General features: G+C 67.9%; 4 protein-coding genes across 20 annotated transcripts in view; 2 read left to right on the forward strand and 2 right to left on the reverse strand.

The window, feature by feature from the left end:
• Positions 1-59: 59 nt before the first annotated feature.
• Positions 60-3,844, reverse strand: EME2 (essential meiotic structure-specific endonuclease subunit 2). 5 transcript variants are annotated; one of them, XR_008683683.2, is made up of 9 exons: positions 3,475-3,844; positions 3,179-3,315; positions 2,745-2,837; positions 1,984-2,075; positions 1,723-1,816; positions 1,476-1,591; positions 1,132-1,321; positions 794-1,051; positions 60-333 (listed from the first exon to the last, which is right to left on the reverse strand). XR_008683683.2 is itself a non-coding variant. In XM_088833296.1 (8 exons), exons 1-8 carry the CDS (start codon positions 3,842-3,844, stop codon positions 991-993), a joined length of 1,140 nt encoding a protein of 379 aa, XP_088689422.1. In that variant the 3' UTR covers positions 60-990. The 5 variants fall into 5 exon arrangements, 4 of the variants coding, with proteins under 4 accessions (XP_088689422.1, XP_055265123.2, XP_055265124.2 ...); XM_088833296.1 differs by having other exon boundaries at positions 60-1,051; positions 1,132-1,317; positions 1,732-1,816; XM_055409148.2 differs by having other exon boundaries at positions 60-1,051; positions 1,732-1,816.
• Positions 3,843-5,074, forward strand: MRPS34 (mitochondrial ribosomal protein S34). Its single transcript, XM_055409162.2, has 3 exons — positions 3,843-4,163; positions 4,312-4,354; positions 4,444-5,074. The coding sequence occupies exons 1-3, from the start codon at positions 3,843-3,845 to the stop codon at positions 4,734-4,736; spliced, it is 657 nt and encodes a 218-aa protein (XP_055265137.1). The 3' UTR covers positions 4,737-5,074.
• Positions 5,075-5,219: 145 nt separating this feature from the next.
• Positions 5,220-6,408, forward strand: NME3 (NME/NM23 nucleoside diphosphate kinase 3). The gene is made up of 5 exons (XM_055409166.2): positions 5,220-5,400; positions 5,515-5,645; positions 5,762-5,863; positions 5,932-6,044; positions 6,139-6,408. Exons 1-5 carry the CDS (start codon positions 5,355-5,357, stop codon positions 6,254-6,256), a joined length of 510 nt encoding a protein of 169 aa, XP_055265141.1. The 5' UTR covers positions 5,220-5,354; the 3' UTR covers positions 6,257-6,408.
• MAPK8IP3 (mitogen-activated protein kinase 8 interacting protein 3) overlaps positions 6,390-14,559 on the reverse strand; it is a 44,941-nt gene continuing 36,771 nt past the window's right edge. For all 13 annotated transcript variants that reach the window (XM_088833290.1, XM_088833289.1, XM_088833295.1 and 10 more), the window contains 19 exons: positions 13,884-14,014; positions 13,434-13,490; positions 13,173-13,343; positions 12,467-12,593; positions 12,209-12,304; positions 11,941-12,099; positions 11,291-11,456; positions 10,891-11,073; positions 10,509-10,698; positions 10,294-10,410; positions 10,141-10,221; positions 9,989-10,056; positions 9,724-9,872; positions 9,206-9,377; positions 9,017-9,130; positions 8,827-8,865; positions 8,465-8,644; positions 8,200-8,349; positions 6,390-8,120 (listed from right to left, as the gene is read on the reverse strand). In XM_088833290.1, the coding sequence (XP_088689416.1) occupies positions 7,999-8,120; positions 8,200-8,349; positions 8,465-8,644; positions 8,827-8,865; positions 9,017-9,130; positions 9,206-9,377; positions 9,724-9,872; positions 9,989-10,056; positions 10,141-10,221; positions 10,294-10,410; positions 10,509-10,698; positions 10,891-11,073; positions 11,291-11,456; positions 11,941-12,099; positions 12,209-12,304; positions 12,467-12,593; positions 13,173-13,343; positions 13,434-13,490; positions 13,884-14,014 (2,472 nt within the window). In that variant the 3' untranslated portion in view covers positions 6,390-7,998. The remainder of the gene's footprint in view (positions 8,121-8,199; positions 8,350-8,464; positions 8,645-8,826; positions 8,866-9,016; positions 9,131-9,205; positions 9,378-9,723; positions 9,873-9,988; positions 10,057-10,140; positions 10,222-10,293; positions 10,411-10,508; positions 10,699-10,890; positions 11,074-11,290; positions 11,457-11,940; positions 12,100-12,208; positions 12,305-12,466; positions 12,594-13,172; positions 13,344-13,433; positions 13,491-13,883; positions 14,015-14,559) is intronic.

Here is a 14,559-nt window from a genome sequence, read left to right on the forward strand (position 1 = left end):
CAGGGCCGCCGAGGGGAAGACCAAGCTGAGGTTGGTTCCACTGCCCCTCTGCTGCCTGAGGCTGGGACAGGCCTCACTGCAGGGACTCTGGGCTGTCAGCCCTGTGACCCCAAAACCCAGCCTGTCTGCTCTGGTGCTGGGCGTGAGAACAGCTGCCACCCCAGCTCATCTGGGCTCAGGCCTTGGGGGCTGGCAGGGGAGGGGCTGGGGGGCTGTGGTCCGCTACCTGCGAGGAGGACGCTCCTTGAGAGATTGGCTCTCCCTGCCACCACCAGCCTCAGATTTTTCTTAACTTGTTTTGCATGTTGTCAGCTCTGTTCCTCCTGTCTGAGGCTGAAAGTGACCATAATAAACTTTTAAGTCTGATGTCCACCTGCCTATAGAACGAACGGAGTCAAAGTGAGGCCTGGGGTCAAAGTGAGACCTGGGGCTCACAGGTGTCCACGCTTGTCTCCTCTTGGGGCTTCACGGTACCCTAGGGAGAGGTAGCCTGGTTCTCTCCTCCCTCTAAACCTTGTCTTAAAAATGAAGGTGCTTCCCCTCAGCTTCCCGGTGATGGGAGTTTCCCCTGTGGGACCTGAGGCCCCCGCAGCCCTTCCTGCCAGTGCCAGCTGTCTACCAGCCCCTCGGCCAGTGTGCGTGCCCAGGGCATGTGAGCCCCGCCCCCCACCATCTCTAGACCTTCCACCCGTGAGAAAAGAATTTTCTCTTCTCCCAGTTATACAAGATTTCTCTCTGCTGCTCCCTCATCCCCCAGCTCAGTGTCAGACCCGACCGAGAGGGGCGCACCAACCCCCGTGGTTTCCCGCAGGTCCCCTGGGCGGCTGTGTTCACTCCTGCCTGCAGGCGAGGGAGGCCCTGTGCAGCCCCACTGGCATGGTCAGGAGCCCAGGTCCAGCAGGAGGTCAGGGTCGGTGGTGGTCAGGAAGAGGCAGATGCGGCGGGAGAGGTCCGGCCCCACCCTGCGAGGCAGCGCACCCTTGCCTGTCTTCACCGGGAGGTCGGCCAGCAGGGCCAGGCGCTCCTGCTCCGTGCCACAGGCAACGTACGCCTAGGGCAAGTGCAGGGGTGAGTGGCAGGCCTTGGGAGCTGGTCCCCATACCCGGGGTCTGGGTGAGGGTGGACACCCACCTGCTGCAGCAGGCGGGGGGATGGGAAGGCGCTGACAACAGCATCGGCCACAGCCAGGCTGACACGGTTGAACTGCCTGACCTGCCGCCACCAGACCCCCCGTAGCCCCGCGCCATCTCTGGCCACTCGCTCGCCTGCCGCCCAGCGCCCAAAGGTGCAGAAGGGGAAGGCCCCAGACTCCCGGGCCTGCCTGGGGAGGAAGTGCAGGGAGGCACTAGAGGCTCCTCACCTCTGCCGAGCACCCCACCCCCCGCTCAACAAAGCCTGGGACCCCTCGGCCCTTGGACACCGCCGCCCCCACCCCCATGCCCCCAGCAGCTCCCAGAAGGGACAGGGTCACGCACTTGAAGGGGAGCTGGGTGAGGGCCTTGGTGAAGGCGCACACATGCTGGCTCAGCTCCTGCCAGGAGGCCACCAGCAGCACATCCACGTTCGCCCAGAGCTGCAGGCGCACCAGGGCCTAGGTGGGAGTGACCGCGGTGTGGGGCACAGGCTTCCCCAACAACACGTGCCCCCACAGGCCACACCAGCCCCTGATGTGCCCTGGACCGCAGCCAAGGACCAGGCCCCAGGCCCACCTGTCTGCCTCACCTCCTCTACCTCAGGCCAGCCGACTGCCGCCTCGGCACGAGTGACCGCTGGACGCTCTGGCTGCCATGTCTCCTGGGTGCTGGGCTGCTGAGACCTGGGCAGACGGACCGTCCCTCTGGCCCCCACCTGACCCTCCTCCCTCCCCCCGAGCCGCCCAAGGGAGGGGGTCAGCTGTGACGCCAGCCCCCAGAGCCACCCTGCCTTCCCCCTGAACCCTCCCGTCCCGGTGAGGTGGGCCAAGGGTGTCAGGGTGACCAGTACCACAGGTAAGCGTCCAGCCCGATGACAGCCAGGTGGAGGCAGACAGGGCTCTCAGGTGTGACCCAGGGTATGGAACAGGTCGGGCCACATACCTGCAAGCCAAGGAGGCTCACCTGTTCCTCGGGGCTGTGGCAGGTGGGGCCCACTGGCCAAGGCCAGCTTGCAGGAAGCAAGGGAGCCAGCCCACGAAGGATCCCTCGGTGCTGGGAGGGGTGGGGTGGACTCCTCCGCCCAGCCTACTCTTCAGAAAACCAGCCCTGTGCTTCCCACAGGAAGGTCTACAAAAGTCCCCAAGCACATCCCAGGCGCCTAGAAGACTTTGACTGAAGTCCCCTCCCCATTCCTGGCCCACCTTTGCCTGGCACAGAACAGGTGCTTGATGAACTGTGAACCCTGAGATTCAGGGCCTGGCAGAGGGTCCGACCTAAACACACTCTGGTGCAAACGTCAGCTGAGAGAGCAATTCCTAATTCTCCTCCTGCCAGGGGAGGGCTGGGTTGTGGGGTGTCCCATGGCCAACTGCACAGCCAGCCTGCAGCCCTGGTCCCCAGGCCCCCACCCACAACTGACCACCTAACTTCTGACTCAGGGCTCAAGAGAACCGGCCTCATTGTGGCTTCTACAGTCTAAAAGCAGCTGTGGCTCCCACCTGCCAGCCCAAGAGCCCAGCGGTTTCCCCCGCTTCAGCCCTGACGCCGAAGGCAGAGCGCCCAGCCCTGCCATCTGCCGACAAAGGCTCTCTTCCCGCTCCCCCGCCGCACCTGGGTCAGCTGCACGACGCCCTGAACAAACTCTTCCGGCTCCAGCAGCAGCAGCACGTGGGGCTCATCCTCAGCCCAAACCTCAGGGGGCACCTGGGGGACATAGGCGGTGCTGCTGCCCACCCCGGGCCACAGTCCGGGCCCCCAGGAGTGCCGGGGCTCACACAGGTTCTCCCCGGACTGCTCTCCACCAGCCCTACTAACACCGACCCAGAGTGCCAGGCGGCTACGCCTGCGGCCACAGCCTTGGATGGGGCGGGAGGGCCGGTCCCTCAGCGCGGTCCTTCCTTCAGGCTCTGGGTCCCAGCCTTGTACAGCCCGCTCGCGCCCCCCATTCTGTTTACTGCTCTGGCAAAGGTGTCTCTCAGAGCAGCTCTGCCACGTGCAACTCCCAACCCCAGGCTGCACTCGGCCCCCACCCCCGGGACACTCACACCGCGCGGGCAAGGGTCTGGACTCGCTCGGCTCCAGCGGAGGCTCCGCGCCGGGCGCTGCGGCTCCGCGCGGGGCTCACAGCCCAAGGCGTGCAGGGCCTCCATCAGGGTGTCGGCACCGGCGTCTTCCAGGACGGCTGGGACGGGGCGCAGGGGGACCGGCGGTCACTGCTTTCTCCCCCGCGCGGGCACCGGAAACCCGCCGCCCGGACAGCGCGCTGCCAGCACTGACCCCCGGCCGGCTCCCAGGCCTGGGCCCCCTAAGGCCGGGCTCCCACCCGGGCGGCTCTCCGCACCTGGGTCCACGAGCACCGCCAGGCGACGCACCGCCTGCCCGGGCCGCAGCCGCTGCAGCGCCTCGGCCACTGGCCTACGCTCTCCAGCCGACTCCCGGGCCCTCGCGGGGGTCTCCGCGCCAGCCGAGCCCTCGGCGTCCGAGTCCGAGATCTCCCACGTCGGGGGCCGCCGCTGCCCCCGGCCCCGGCGGGCGCCCCCGGCCCTCCCGGGCCCAGCCCTCTCCATAGCCCGCCCGGCCCCTTCTCCGCTTCCGGTCGCGCCCGGACTCCTTTGCGGGGGACACCCGCCGCTTCCGGCGCCAGGCGGTCTGCAGCGCGCGGCGGCGGCGGCGGCGTCTTCCGGCCGGAGCGCGGAGGCCGCCTCGGCCATGGCTCGCAAGAAGGTGCGGCCGCGGCTGATCGCCGAGCTGGCTCGTCGTGTGCGGGCTCTTCGCGAGCAGCGGGAGCGGCCGCGTGACTCGGTGCGCTACGCCCTGGACTATGAGACGCTGATGCGGCCTCACTCGGGCCGCAAGCTGCCCATGCGAGCCTGGGTCGACGTGCGCCGCGAGAGTCGGCTCCTGCAGCTGCTCGGCCGCCTTCCGTTCTTCGGCCTGGGCCGCCTGGTCACGCGCAAGTCCTGGCTGTGGCAGCACGACGAGCCGTGCTACTGGCGCCTCACGCGGGTCCGGCCAGACTATACGGCGCAGGTGCGCACGTCCGGAGCTCCGCGCCGCTCCCGGCCCCGCGGGGCTCCGGCGCCTCCCCTGCGCGCCACTGAGTGGGAGAGGGTCTCCTGTCGCCCGCTCCCTGGGCGAGCGCTTTCCGAGCTGACCTCCTCCCCCACTTGCTTTACAGAACCTGGACCACGGGAAGGCCTGGGGCATCCTGACCTTCAAAGGTAAGGCGTCGGAGACTCGGTGGGGAGGCTGCCCGCAACAGGTTGTTCTGGCAACGTCTGAGCGAGGGCCCCCGGTCTCCTCTCCCCAGGAAAGACGGAGAATGAGGCCCGGGAGATCGAGCACGTCATGTACCACGACTGGCGGCTGGTGCCCAAACACGAGGAGGAGGCTTTCACCTCTTTCACGCCGGCGCCAGAGGAGACGCCGCGCCCCGTCCCCTACCCGCCGCTCCTCCGGGCCATGATTTTAGCAGAGCGACAGAAAAACGGAGACCCGAGCACGGAGGAGCCCATGCTCAGCCTGGAGAGGATACGTACTGATCCCTGGGACTATCCTGAGAACCAGGAGGCGAAGAAAAAGACCAAGGGCACCGCAGTCTAAAGTGCGGGAGCGGGCAGGCTGCCCCAAGGGTGCAAGACAGTGGGCACCCCTTTGGGTCACACCTGAGTCAGCCCACCTGGTATCTTGGATCTGACCTCCCCGCCGCCTTGTCGAGGTTCTCCGTTTTCGTAGAAAGGGTGCTGTCTGAAACTTGTCTCCTCTGTTCCGGCTTCCCCAACGCGCAGATCTGACTGCCAGAAGTGGCTCCTGGGGGCACGCTGGAAGCAGCAGGGCAGCAGGTGTGGAGCCCAGGGCTGGCCTGTCACTTCCATCTTGGCTCCCCTTCCCACGACCCGGGCAGAAACTGAACGTGAATAAAGGCACATGAAGTAGCCTGGGATATGGCTTCTTTTGAGTTTGGGGTTGGGGGACCAAAGCGGGCTGGTGGCAGGGCTTCAACAGGCTGTCACTGCTGCTTACAGCCGTTGGTGCGGAGACCCGAGAGGACTGGGGCGGCCCGGGCGCGGCCGTAGAGGTCCCGGTGTGGGCGTGGACGACAGGCGCCGCCTCGCCGTGCCCGCCAAGGCTGCGGCTCCCCGCGACAAGGCTGCTTTAAGCACAGGCTCCGCCCCGGTCCGCGCCCCGCCCCCGCCCCGCCCGCGCCCCGCCGTCGCCATCATGATCTGCCTGGTGCTGACCATCTTCGCCAACCTCTTCCCGGCGGGTGAGCGGCGCGGGCAGGGCCACGCGGGGCGGGGAGCGGGTGCGGCCGGGCTGGGCGGGCTGGGGAGGGGGTGCAGCCGGGCCTGACGCGCCCCGACCCCGCCGGTCCCCGCAGCCTACGCCGGCGTGCACGAGCGCACCTTCCTGGCCGTGAAGCCAGACGGCGTGCAGCGGCGGCTCGTGGGCGAGATCGTGCGGCGCTTCGAGAGGAAGGGCTTCAAGCTGGTGGCGCTGAAGCTGATGCAGGTGAGCGCCGGGGTCCCCAGCCGTGGGGAGCGGGGCGGGGTCTACGGGCGTGGGGCGGGGCCTCGGGGGCCAGGATCCCCCGAGCACGCACGCGGCCTGTCCCCCTACCTCCCCAGGCTTCGGAGGAGCTGCTGCGGGAACACTATGCCGAGCTGCGCGAGCGCCCCTTCTTCGGGCGCCTGGTCAAATACATGGGCTCCGGGCCGGTGGTAGCCATGGTGAGTGTCGGCGGGCGAGCGGGTGGGCGGGACGCTGACCCGGCGCTGACATCCGACCCTGTCGGCAGGTGTGGCAGGGTCTGGACGTTGTACGCGCTTCCCGGGCGCTCATCGGAGCCACGAATCCGGCCGACGCCGCTCCCGGCACCATCCGCGGCGATTTCTGCATCGAGGTCGGCAAGTAAGTCGGTTTCGACTCTCCAAACTGGGCTGCGCGGGGCCCTGACCGAGCTCTGCCTGCCCCGGGCTGTGCTCACGCCGCCTCTCCCGCACAGGAACGTTATTCACGGTAGCGACTCGGTGGAGAGCGCCCGCCGCGAGATCGCACTCTGGTTCCGCACAGACGAGCTCCTATGCTGGGAGGATAGTGCGGGGCACTGGCTGTACGAGTAGCCGGGCCTCTTGGGCAGGTGTACCCGACTGAAGCGGGCTGCGGCTGACCCTGCCCCCTCCAGGCCCCACCCCGGAGCTCAGAGTGTTCATCCTGTGGTAGCCCCGCAGCAGCCTTCCCGAGGGCAGGTGGCTGCCCGCCTGCTGAGCTCTGGTTGCCTTCCTGCCCTGGATGGGGTTCTCAGGCGCCTCGGCCCAGCCCGCACCCGTTCACAGTTCACCTGCAAACGCACCAGGGCTTGCCGTGGCATTTGTTTTTATAATAAACGGAAGAAAACCTTTGTGCTCCAGTTGGTTTGGGCCCAGGGACACAGAGGTATGGTGTTAAGACATTTATTACATACAGAGCAGATACGTAGGGTCACTTGCAGGGCCAAAGCCTGAGGAGAATCGTCCCAGCCCCTTCCCCTGGCTGCACCCACCCGGCTCATCCCCAGGTCGCTTCAGGTCCCCTGAGGACAGAGAGGGACTTGACGGACGTCACAGTGGAGAGTGGCAGGGCGTGGGGGAAGCCTGCAGCCAACGGGTACGGCTGGACTCGGGGGCAGCTGCCCAGGGTCTGTGCTTCTTTGTGGGAGGGGGTGGGCAGCAGGGCCTGGGGCGACCCTGCCCGGTGCCTGGAGGAACAGGAGTGAGGCCTGGGCAGGGGCGGGTAGCAGTCCAGGGCGATGCCCTCAGAGCAGCAGGCATGGACACCTAGTGGCTCCTCTCCTTGGCCCTTGGCCTCTGCTCATCAGCCTGTCGTCAGGGCCCTCACGGGAGCAGGCCGCACCACCGGCCCCAGGCACTTAGTAGCGTGTCTTAGGAGCGGGCTCCTCGGAGACTGCACCGGAGGCAGGCCCTGGAGGACTCCTTCCCATCACCCTGAGGCTGAGCCTTCATCCAAGGACTGACCCCAGGAGAGGGCAGGGGCACCCCCTTCTTCCTGAGGCCTGGGCCTGCCCTGGCAGCCTGAGAAGTTCCACCCTAGGGGCTTCTGAGAGGGGTGGGACTCAAGGGGCCTGCTCCTACAAGGTGGGTCTTTGCCCAGGTTGAGCCAGTGGGGAGGGGAAGACACGGGTCAGTGAGGGCCTAGCACACGGGACGACCACAGGGCTCGAGCAGGATGAGGGCATCTGTCTGTCTGTCTTCTCGAGCAGCTGCCCCAGGGAGCTTGGGTACGTGCTTTCATGCCGGTTCCCAGGGTGGCAGGGGTTGGGGTGGGGGGAGCCCAGGGAAGGTGAGCAGCTGGGCCAGCTCCCTGAGGGTTGGAGCCCTGCTCTTGTGGACAGCAGTCAAAGGCAAGTGGACTGAGGGTGGGAAGACTCAGCAGGGTTGAGTCCCTGCTTGCCCCCCGGGGGGACCCTGGGAGAGTGATGGGAGTGGGGGGCCCCAGGGTGGAGCCAGGGCCACCTGTAGGGGCACACCCCGGCCTAACCCCTCCCTGGGGCTCTGCCTCCCTCTGGCCCTGAAGTGCCCTGGGCCTGGAGGACTTAGGGCCGGGTTCCGGCCAGGAGCTGCTGAGGAACCGGTGTTCCAAGAGGCTCGGCACCTCCCTGGTCAGAAGGCCCCCCGCTCCCTGCCCCACCCCCAGCCAGACCCGCTGCTCTGCCAGCTCGCGGCGGGAGGCCCCGGGCCTCAGGTGAAAGCTGCAGGTTGAGAGGTCAGAAGTGGGGTGGACGGGCGCCTGGGCGGCGGTGGGCAGGTGGGCGGGGTGTATGTACAGGTGCGGGCGGCATCGGGCGGGCAGGATGGAGGGGAGCAGCTCACTCGGGGGTGTAGGACACCTGCCACACTATGATGTGGCTGCGCTCGGCCTTGGACAGCACCGGCTTCACCTGGCTGACGTCCCCCGCACCCTCCTCCGGCTCGTCGTCCTCGCCGTCCCCTAGGGAGAGCACAGCTGCGTGAAGGGGCCGCCCACCCAGGACGCCCCGGCCCCGCCCCGCGGCGCGGCGCGCACTCACCGATGCGGAAGTCGATGTAGCCCTCCCCGCCGCTCAGCACCAGAACGTTCTTCAGTTTCTGGGCCTCGGCATCTGCGGCGGGAGTGGCGGGCCCGGGGCCCTCGGAGGGGCTGTCGAGCACGCTGCCGTTCAGGGTGGCCAGCACGTTCCCTGACAACGGCACAGTCTTAGCGGGGTCGGGGGTACCCCGCGCGGTCTCCTGGTCTCCTGCCCGGGCCGCGCTGCAGCCCTCGGGGTGGGGGGGTGTAGGGTGCTGTGAGCTCACCTGGCACCGAGACGAAGAACTTGACGGCATCCCGGTGGCCGTGGAAGCAGAGCTGCGCCTGCGCCATGGAGCAGTAGGGGATGAAGCTGCTGGCTGCGCGGTCGCTGCTGTCGTCGCCGTACACGTGGATGACGCCGCCGGGGCGGGCCCCCTCTCCCGACGTGGGGGACGTCTTGTTGGCTGAAGAGAGAGGGGGCCGGGGCGCTGAGCCTGCCCACTGGGCTGGTGGGCCTTCCAGCAGGGGAGGGATGGGGTGGGGCCTGCCTGGGGCCCACAGCGGAGCCAAGGGCAAGGCCATCTCAGCCCCAGGGCGTCCAGGATGGGGGCCTCCTGAGAGCAGAAGGCAGGCACTTTGGACTCACCTCGCAGCCCCAGGAGCTGGCCTCGGTGCAGGACCACAGCTGGGGAGGGTGAGGGCGGGGCGAGGAAGGGAGAGAGACAGGTGGTCACAGAGGAACTGGGCCAAGGGGGCGTCCGCCCATGTCCTGGCAGCACACCCGCCCGGGACCCTGACATGCGCCCACCATCTCAGCAGGTGCCTGGGGCACTCACTCTCAGTCAGGGGGATGGAGATGACGACTCCGTTGCCGGTGCCCACCCAGAGGCGGTTGCCCGCGATGAGCAGGGCTGTGATGCGCACGAAGGAGAACCCCAGTTTTCCCGTGCCTATAGGGGTGGGGGCTGGTCAGTGGGGCGGCCTCATGGGGCCCCCACCCCCACATGCTGGCTGGCCGCCCTCACCCAGCATCTTGCTGACGTAGGGCTCAATGTCCACGTCCTGCAGGTGCTGGTGGGTGTGGGCGTGGTAGAGCCGCAGGGTGGAGTCCAGGCGGATGGACACCCAGACCCCGTCGCCAATCCATGCCAGCTGCCGCACCTGGCTCTCCCGCCGTGGGTGGGCATCGAATGACTTCTGCGGGGTCAGGGCAGCTCGTCAGCGGGGCGGGGCGGGGTCCCTGAAGCTGCCACAGCCGAGTGTCCCCGAGGCAGCTCATGGCCACCTTTCAGGGACTCATTGCCCTCCTGGGGGCCCCGGGACCTCCCCACAGCCGTGCCGTGGGAGGTGTCTGGGGCCCGCGCAGACTGAGACTGCTGGGTCAGGGGAAAGCGGCAGGCGGGCTCCACATTCTGCTCCAGATGGGCATTCACAGCCCGGCCGCCCTTTGCTGGCCCACAACCTTGGACAAAGCAGTCGCACCCCTGAGGGCGTTTCCTGCGACCCCACGAAGCCCCTGCGTGGGGAGCCCTGCCGCACTCACCTCGATCTGCATGGTCTTGGGCTGGATGACGTGCACCTTGTTCTTGTAGCCACACCAGACGCGGTCGTGCACGACGGCCATGCAGCGGATGGAGTGGTGCGGGTGGCCCAGGTCCATCAGGTGGTAGTTGCTCAGGTCCCACTGGCCATCTGTAGAGAGCCCGCGAGCCCTGCTCAGGCCTGGCTGCGCTGCCTCTGCTCACATGGGGGGGGGGTCACGCCCCGAGGGCATGTCAGGTCCCCCTGCACCCCCAAGCCAGTCTCACCTTCACCCCGGTGGAAGATGGCCAGCGTCCCATCGGCCAGAGCCACCAGCACACGCCCCTTCACGTGCCTGTGACGGGAGGGCAGGTCACAGTTGGGCTCAGGCTACCGCCCTTGGCCCTCCCTGCCCACCCGCCCCAGCGAGGTCACGCACACCAGGCTCAGCACCGAGTCCTTCAGCTTGATGGAGTGCAGACACTTCTTCCAGTTGGCCACAGCTGAGTGCACGTAGAGCCTGCAGGAGGAGGCCGGTGGGCGGGGGTGCCCGGGGCGCCCTCCCCACCCCGACCCCCATGGCCCCGCCTACCAGCCGTTCTGGGCTCCCAGCCACATGGTAGGCGCGGCGCTGGTGCTGCCCGCGGGGTCCCCGCTGGGCTCCGGCTCGGGCTGTGTGCCACTCACGTCAGCCTCTGGCCCGTTCTCACTGTGGGGAGGGTGGCGGCTCCAGGGAGGTCCATGGAAGCCTGGCCCCACCCCCGCCAGTCCCCCCAACTCCCACTGCCCCATCCTGAGAGAGCCCACCTGTCAGGCTGGGCGCTGGGGGGTGGGGTGGGGGCCGGGTCTGTAAAGACATGCTCCGTGAGGGGTCCAGGCCGCACGGCGGCTGCCTCTGCCTCGCTGGGCCCTGCATCTGGCACCTCTGTGGCCTCCGTGGCCTCCTCCGTGGATGGAGCCGGGTTGACCTTCCCATTGGCGACAGCCGACACCTCCCCTGTGGAAGAGAGGGATGAGGGGACGGCCACGGGCCTGGCTTGGGACTCACCCTGGCCCTCGTCCAGCACTGGGGTGTCCCCCGGGCCCAGGCCTCACCCTGGCCCTCGTCCAGCACTGGGGTGTCCCCCGGGCCCAGGCCTCACCCTGGCCCTCGTCCAGCACTGGGGTGTCCCCTGGGCCCAGGACTCACCCTGGCCCTTGTCCAGCACTGGGGTGTCCCCCCGGGAGGAGCAGTTGCTGCGTGGTACGTTGCAGCGTGTGGCACAGCCCACCAGCGTGATGCCCGCCAGCACCCCGTCCGTGCCTGAGTCCTCGGGGTTCACATCACTGTCCAGGAAGATCTCCCCTGGAGGGTAGTCGCCGTCGCTGGCGGCTGGAGGGAGTCAGAGCCGTCACCCCGCTCTGAGGGGCCCCCATGACACCCCCCAGCTCCAGTCCCAGGGCGGGTGTCCGGGAAGGGAGGGGCCCCTGTACCACCACCCCAGCTCCTCGTCCCGGGGGAGCGCCGCACTGGGGTCTCCACCTCTGTCAGGACAGGACGGGGCAGTGAGCTCCCCGCTGGACGCCCACCCTGGGGACCCAGCACCCACCGGGGATGCTGGAGATGCACAGCACGTGGGCATTGCACACGGTGAACTGGTCCACAACGGTGCCTGGCTGGTTGGCGTCGATGACCACCACTTTGCTGGTGGTCAGTGTGCTGGTGAGGATCCACACGCGGCTGGAGGTGGCATCCGCCTCAGGGAGCTCCTTGGCCTGTTTCCAAGCACAGGGACAGGCTGGGGCGCCCACTACTCTGGCAGCAACGGGGGCCACTGAGGAGGCCCCACAATCTCTCAGGATCTGGCCTTGCCCATGGCCTCTGGGCACCTGAACACCCTCCCCTGTGACCAGGACGGCAAGAAGGCAGAACTGTACTCTGTCTAGGTCCAGGCACTCAGGGCCTTGCCTCCCCAGAGGAAAGCTAAGCTCCCAGCATTAAGGCGTGGACTCCCACCTCAAGCCTGGAGGTGAAGCCCCAGCATCCAGCCCCTAGTCCAGGTCCCCAGCGGGCAGAGACGCTGCTCCAGCCTGGCTGCCCTAAACCTCCACCCCTCCTCGCTGCCCCGGCCACCCGCAGCGGACCTCAGGTGAGCCGGGTATCCGGCCACTGTCCCCAGCTGTCCTCCAGACTAGACGCGACAGAGCCCTCTGCTACCCTGCTACCTGACGCCTGCTACCCGACGCCTGCTACTCTGACCTTCTTCTTCTCGGGGGACGCGTGGTTGCTCTTGGCCTCTCCTTCCACTTCCCGGTCGCAGGTCAGAGGGTCGCGGCCCGGTGTGGACTTGACTCCATTCCCAGGGCCGTCCTCACTCAGCTTCCAGCCGCTCAGGTTGACGCCCGCGGCACACCACAGCTGGGGGAAGGCGGCCTTGAGGTCTGGGAGCCGGCCTCCCCCGGCTTCCCCGCCCTCCTGGACGTAGCTTCTGGGGGCCTCTGCCGCCTGGCGTACTCCGGGGCCTCACCTTCATGGTCGGGTCCTTCTCCACCAAAGGGCGGCAGTACACGGGGACCGGCACATTCTTCATGCGGGTGTCCTCCTGGCCCCCGTTGGGACTCAGCTGCAGGAACAGGGCCGCGCGCGCTGTGGGTGCCAGGCCGAGCCGGCTCACCGGCGTGCGGCTGCGGTCTGCTGTGGGGTCCTGCGGGCGCGCACCTGGGACCGCCCCGCCCCGCCCCAGATTGTACTTGGGCCCCCGCCCCGCCCCGCCCCGCCCCAGCACCTGCTTGTACTTGGCCGGCAGACTCCAGCCGCAGGCCTGCAGCCGCCCGTCGTCATTGCGCACGTGCTCGCGCACCTGGCGGTACTGCTCGCGCTTCTGCTCCCGCCGCGCGGACGACGTGCAATCGCTGGCGGGGAAGGGAGGGCGGGTCACTGGGTCTGCGGGAGGGCGCCCGTGCCCCGGGGCTCCCCTTCCTGGACCTGCACCGCCCCCACCGGGCGCGCATCTGACGGCTTGGAGGCCATTCCAGCAGCTGCCCCGGTCCAGGTGCCCCTGTCGCCGTCACCCACGGCCACGTCCCCTCCTTCCCCCTCCCTTCTGCGGAAACGGGCTTCTGACCTGGCACAGAATTCCCCATTCGGCCCTGGACCCAGATTCTTAGCTTCAAAACTAAGGACAGCACAAAATTCCAAACACAAACTGATTCCCCAGGAAGAAGCTCAATGCTGCAGGAAAAGTTCCTGTCAACTCCGAGAATCTCTGTGGAGCAGAGGGTGCCGGAGCCGCCCGGTGGGGCCTAGGGTCGCTGCTGGCTGCCTGGTGGGGGTCACCAGAGGAGCAAGGCCCAGCCCCTGAGACCGCGTGGAGGGAGTGGGGGGAGCATGACCTCGACCAGGGATGCCCAGTGCTCTCATAGGTGTGCACGCCTCGGTGGGACCCCAGAGAAGCACGGTGGGGGCCGGAGGGGAGGGCCCAGGAGACTCACTCATCTGGGAAGAACTCCAGGGGCCGGCTGCCCGCCGAGCTCTGGCACATGCCGTGGTTGCGGCGCTGGCTGAAGCCGGCAGTAGTGGGCGACTTGTAATGGATGTTCACGGAGGGGTATGACCGCTTGGCCGGAGGCGGGCTGGACGAGGAGCTGAAGAGGCGGCTGAAACTGCCGGCGAGGCACAGGGAGTGAGGGCAGGCCCAAGAGGTGGCCTCCCCAGCGGCCACTGCCCACATCCGCCCATAGCCCCCAACTCACAACTGCCAGATGGTGGACTTCTTCTTCTCTTGGACAGACGGGTGCTCGCGGGATGCTCTGCAGGGAAGGGGTAGGGGGAGAGGCCCTGCTCAGCCCAGCCCAGTCCAGCCAGCCCCCGCGCCATCACTGGGCCCTCCTGCCTCCCTTGCTTCAGACCCTCCCACTGGACACAAGCACGGGAGGGGTTCCTGGGTGTCACCCATCACTTCCTAGAGGGACCCTGCTGCGCTGGCCCTGATGTGCCCCAGCCTCTCTCTAGCCCAGAGGCTGCATCCATTGGCCAGACCAGGGCTGCACCAGAGGTCTGGCTCTGCTTGCCCCTGCAGACCCACCAGGGAGGGCCTGGCACCCTCGATCCTTCGGGAGGAGAGAGGGATAGGGAGGTCAGCCGCAGCCCCCTCCCTGGGCCCTGTGGGCGCGGCGCCCCCCGGCCCGGCCGCGGTGGCCCACCGGATCATCTCGGTCCACCGCACAGCCTCCTGCAGCTCCATCAGCCGCTCCTTGTACTGGTTGCGCTCCATGAGCACGCGGGCCATCTCCACCCGTGTGAAGCGGCGGCGCTGCGCCATGGGGATCTTGTCCTGCGGGGAGAGCGCCGCTGCTCAGCGGGGAGGGGCCTGCCCAGGGCGGCTTCCCCATAGGCTCAGGCAACGTGGTGGGGAGGGCTGGGCGTGGGACCCTTCTTCCTAGAAGGCCATGTGGCACACTCCAGGGCCACTACGCGGTGTGTTTCCCTAGAAGCTCCTGGCAATTGCAAACGCCCCCATCAAGGCTAACAGGTGGGACCAGCAGTAAGAGAGGATCTGGGGGAGGTCTGGTGAGCAGGACCTGGGTCACTACGTCAGAACCCATCGCTTGAGGTACTCGTGGAGCTGCCGTCCCTGGCAGAACCGTGTCCTCAGGCGGTCCTACCTGGGGTCGCCCTCCCTGAGTGCCCCTACCACCGGCACTTGGAGTTCACAGGTGTGCTTGCAGCCTCAGGCTCCATACAAGGCCAACGCACCGATCGGGCACCTCCCCCACCAGGCCCCAGGTGGGTGGGCCTCGGGGAGCAGCAGCTGCGGCTGTGGCTCTGTCCCCTCCTAGATTATCTGCAGGGGGGGGCTGCATAGGGTGGGCCAGGTGA

This window comes from Moschus berezovskii, chromosome 27 (genome assembly GCF_049115385.1).
Source record: "Moschus berezovskii isolate FMDL1 chromosome 27, NW_MosBer_1.0, whole genome shotgun sequence".
Lineage (NCBI taxonomy): Eukaryota > Metazoa > Chordata > Mammalia > Artiodactyla > Moschidae > Moschus > Moschus berezovskii.

What these genes read in the sequence shown, in the direction of transcription:
- MRPS34 (XM_055409162.2), top strand. Translation starts at nt 3,843, where the DNA reads ATGGCTCGCAAGAAGGTGCGGCCGCGGCTGATCGCCGAGCTGGCTCGT. An exon ending in GGCCAGACTATACGGCGCAG is followed by an intron (nt 4,164 to 4,311) that starts GTGCGCACGTCC and finishes CTTGCTTTACAG; the next exon opens with AACCTGGACCACGGGAAGGC. An exon ending in GGGCATCCTGACCTTCAAAG is followed by an intron (nt 4,355 to 4,443) that starts GTAAGGCGTCGG and finishes TCCTCTCCCCAG; the next exon opens with GAAAGACGGAGAATGAGGCC.
- EME2 (XM_055409147.2), bottom strand. Translation starts at nt 3,844, where the DNA reads ATGGCCGAGGCGGCCTCCGCGCTCCGGCCGGAAGACGCCGCCGCCGCC. An exon ending in CAGACCCTTGCCCGCGCGGT is followed by an intron (nt 2,838 to 3,178) that starts GTGAGTGTCCCG and finishes TATGTCCCCCAG; the next exon opens with GTGCCCCCTGAGGTTTGGGC. An exon ending in GGGCTGGACGCTTACCTGTG is followed by an intron (nt 1,817 to 1,983) that starts GTACTGGTCACC and finishes CCGTCTGCCCAG; the next exon opens with GTCTCAGCAGCCCAGCACCC.
- NME3 (XM_055409166.2), top strand. Translation starts at nt 5,355, where the DNA reads ATGATCTGCCTGGTGCTGACCATCTTCGCCAACCTCTTCCCGGCGG. An exon ending in CCGGGCCGGTGGTAGCCATG is followed by an intron (nt 5,864 to 5,931) that starts GTGAGTGTCGGC and finishes CCCTGTCGGCAG; the next exon opens with GTGTGGCAGGGTCTGGACGT. An exon ending in TTCTGCATCGAGGTCGGCAA is followed by an intron (nt 6,045 to 6,138) that starts GTAAGTCGGTTT and finishes TCTCCCGCACAG; the next exon opens with GAACGTTATTCACGGTAGCG.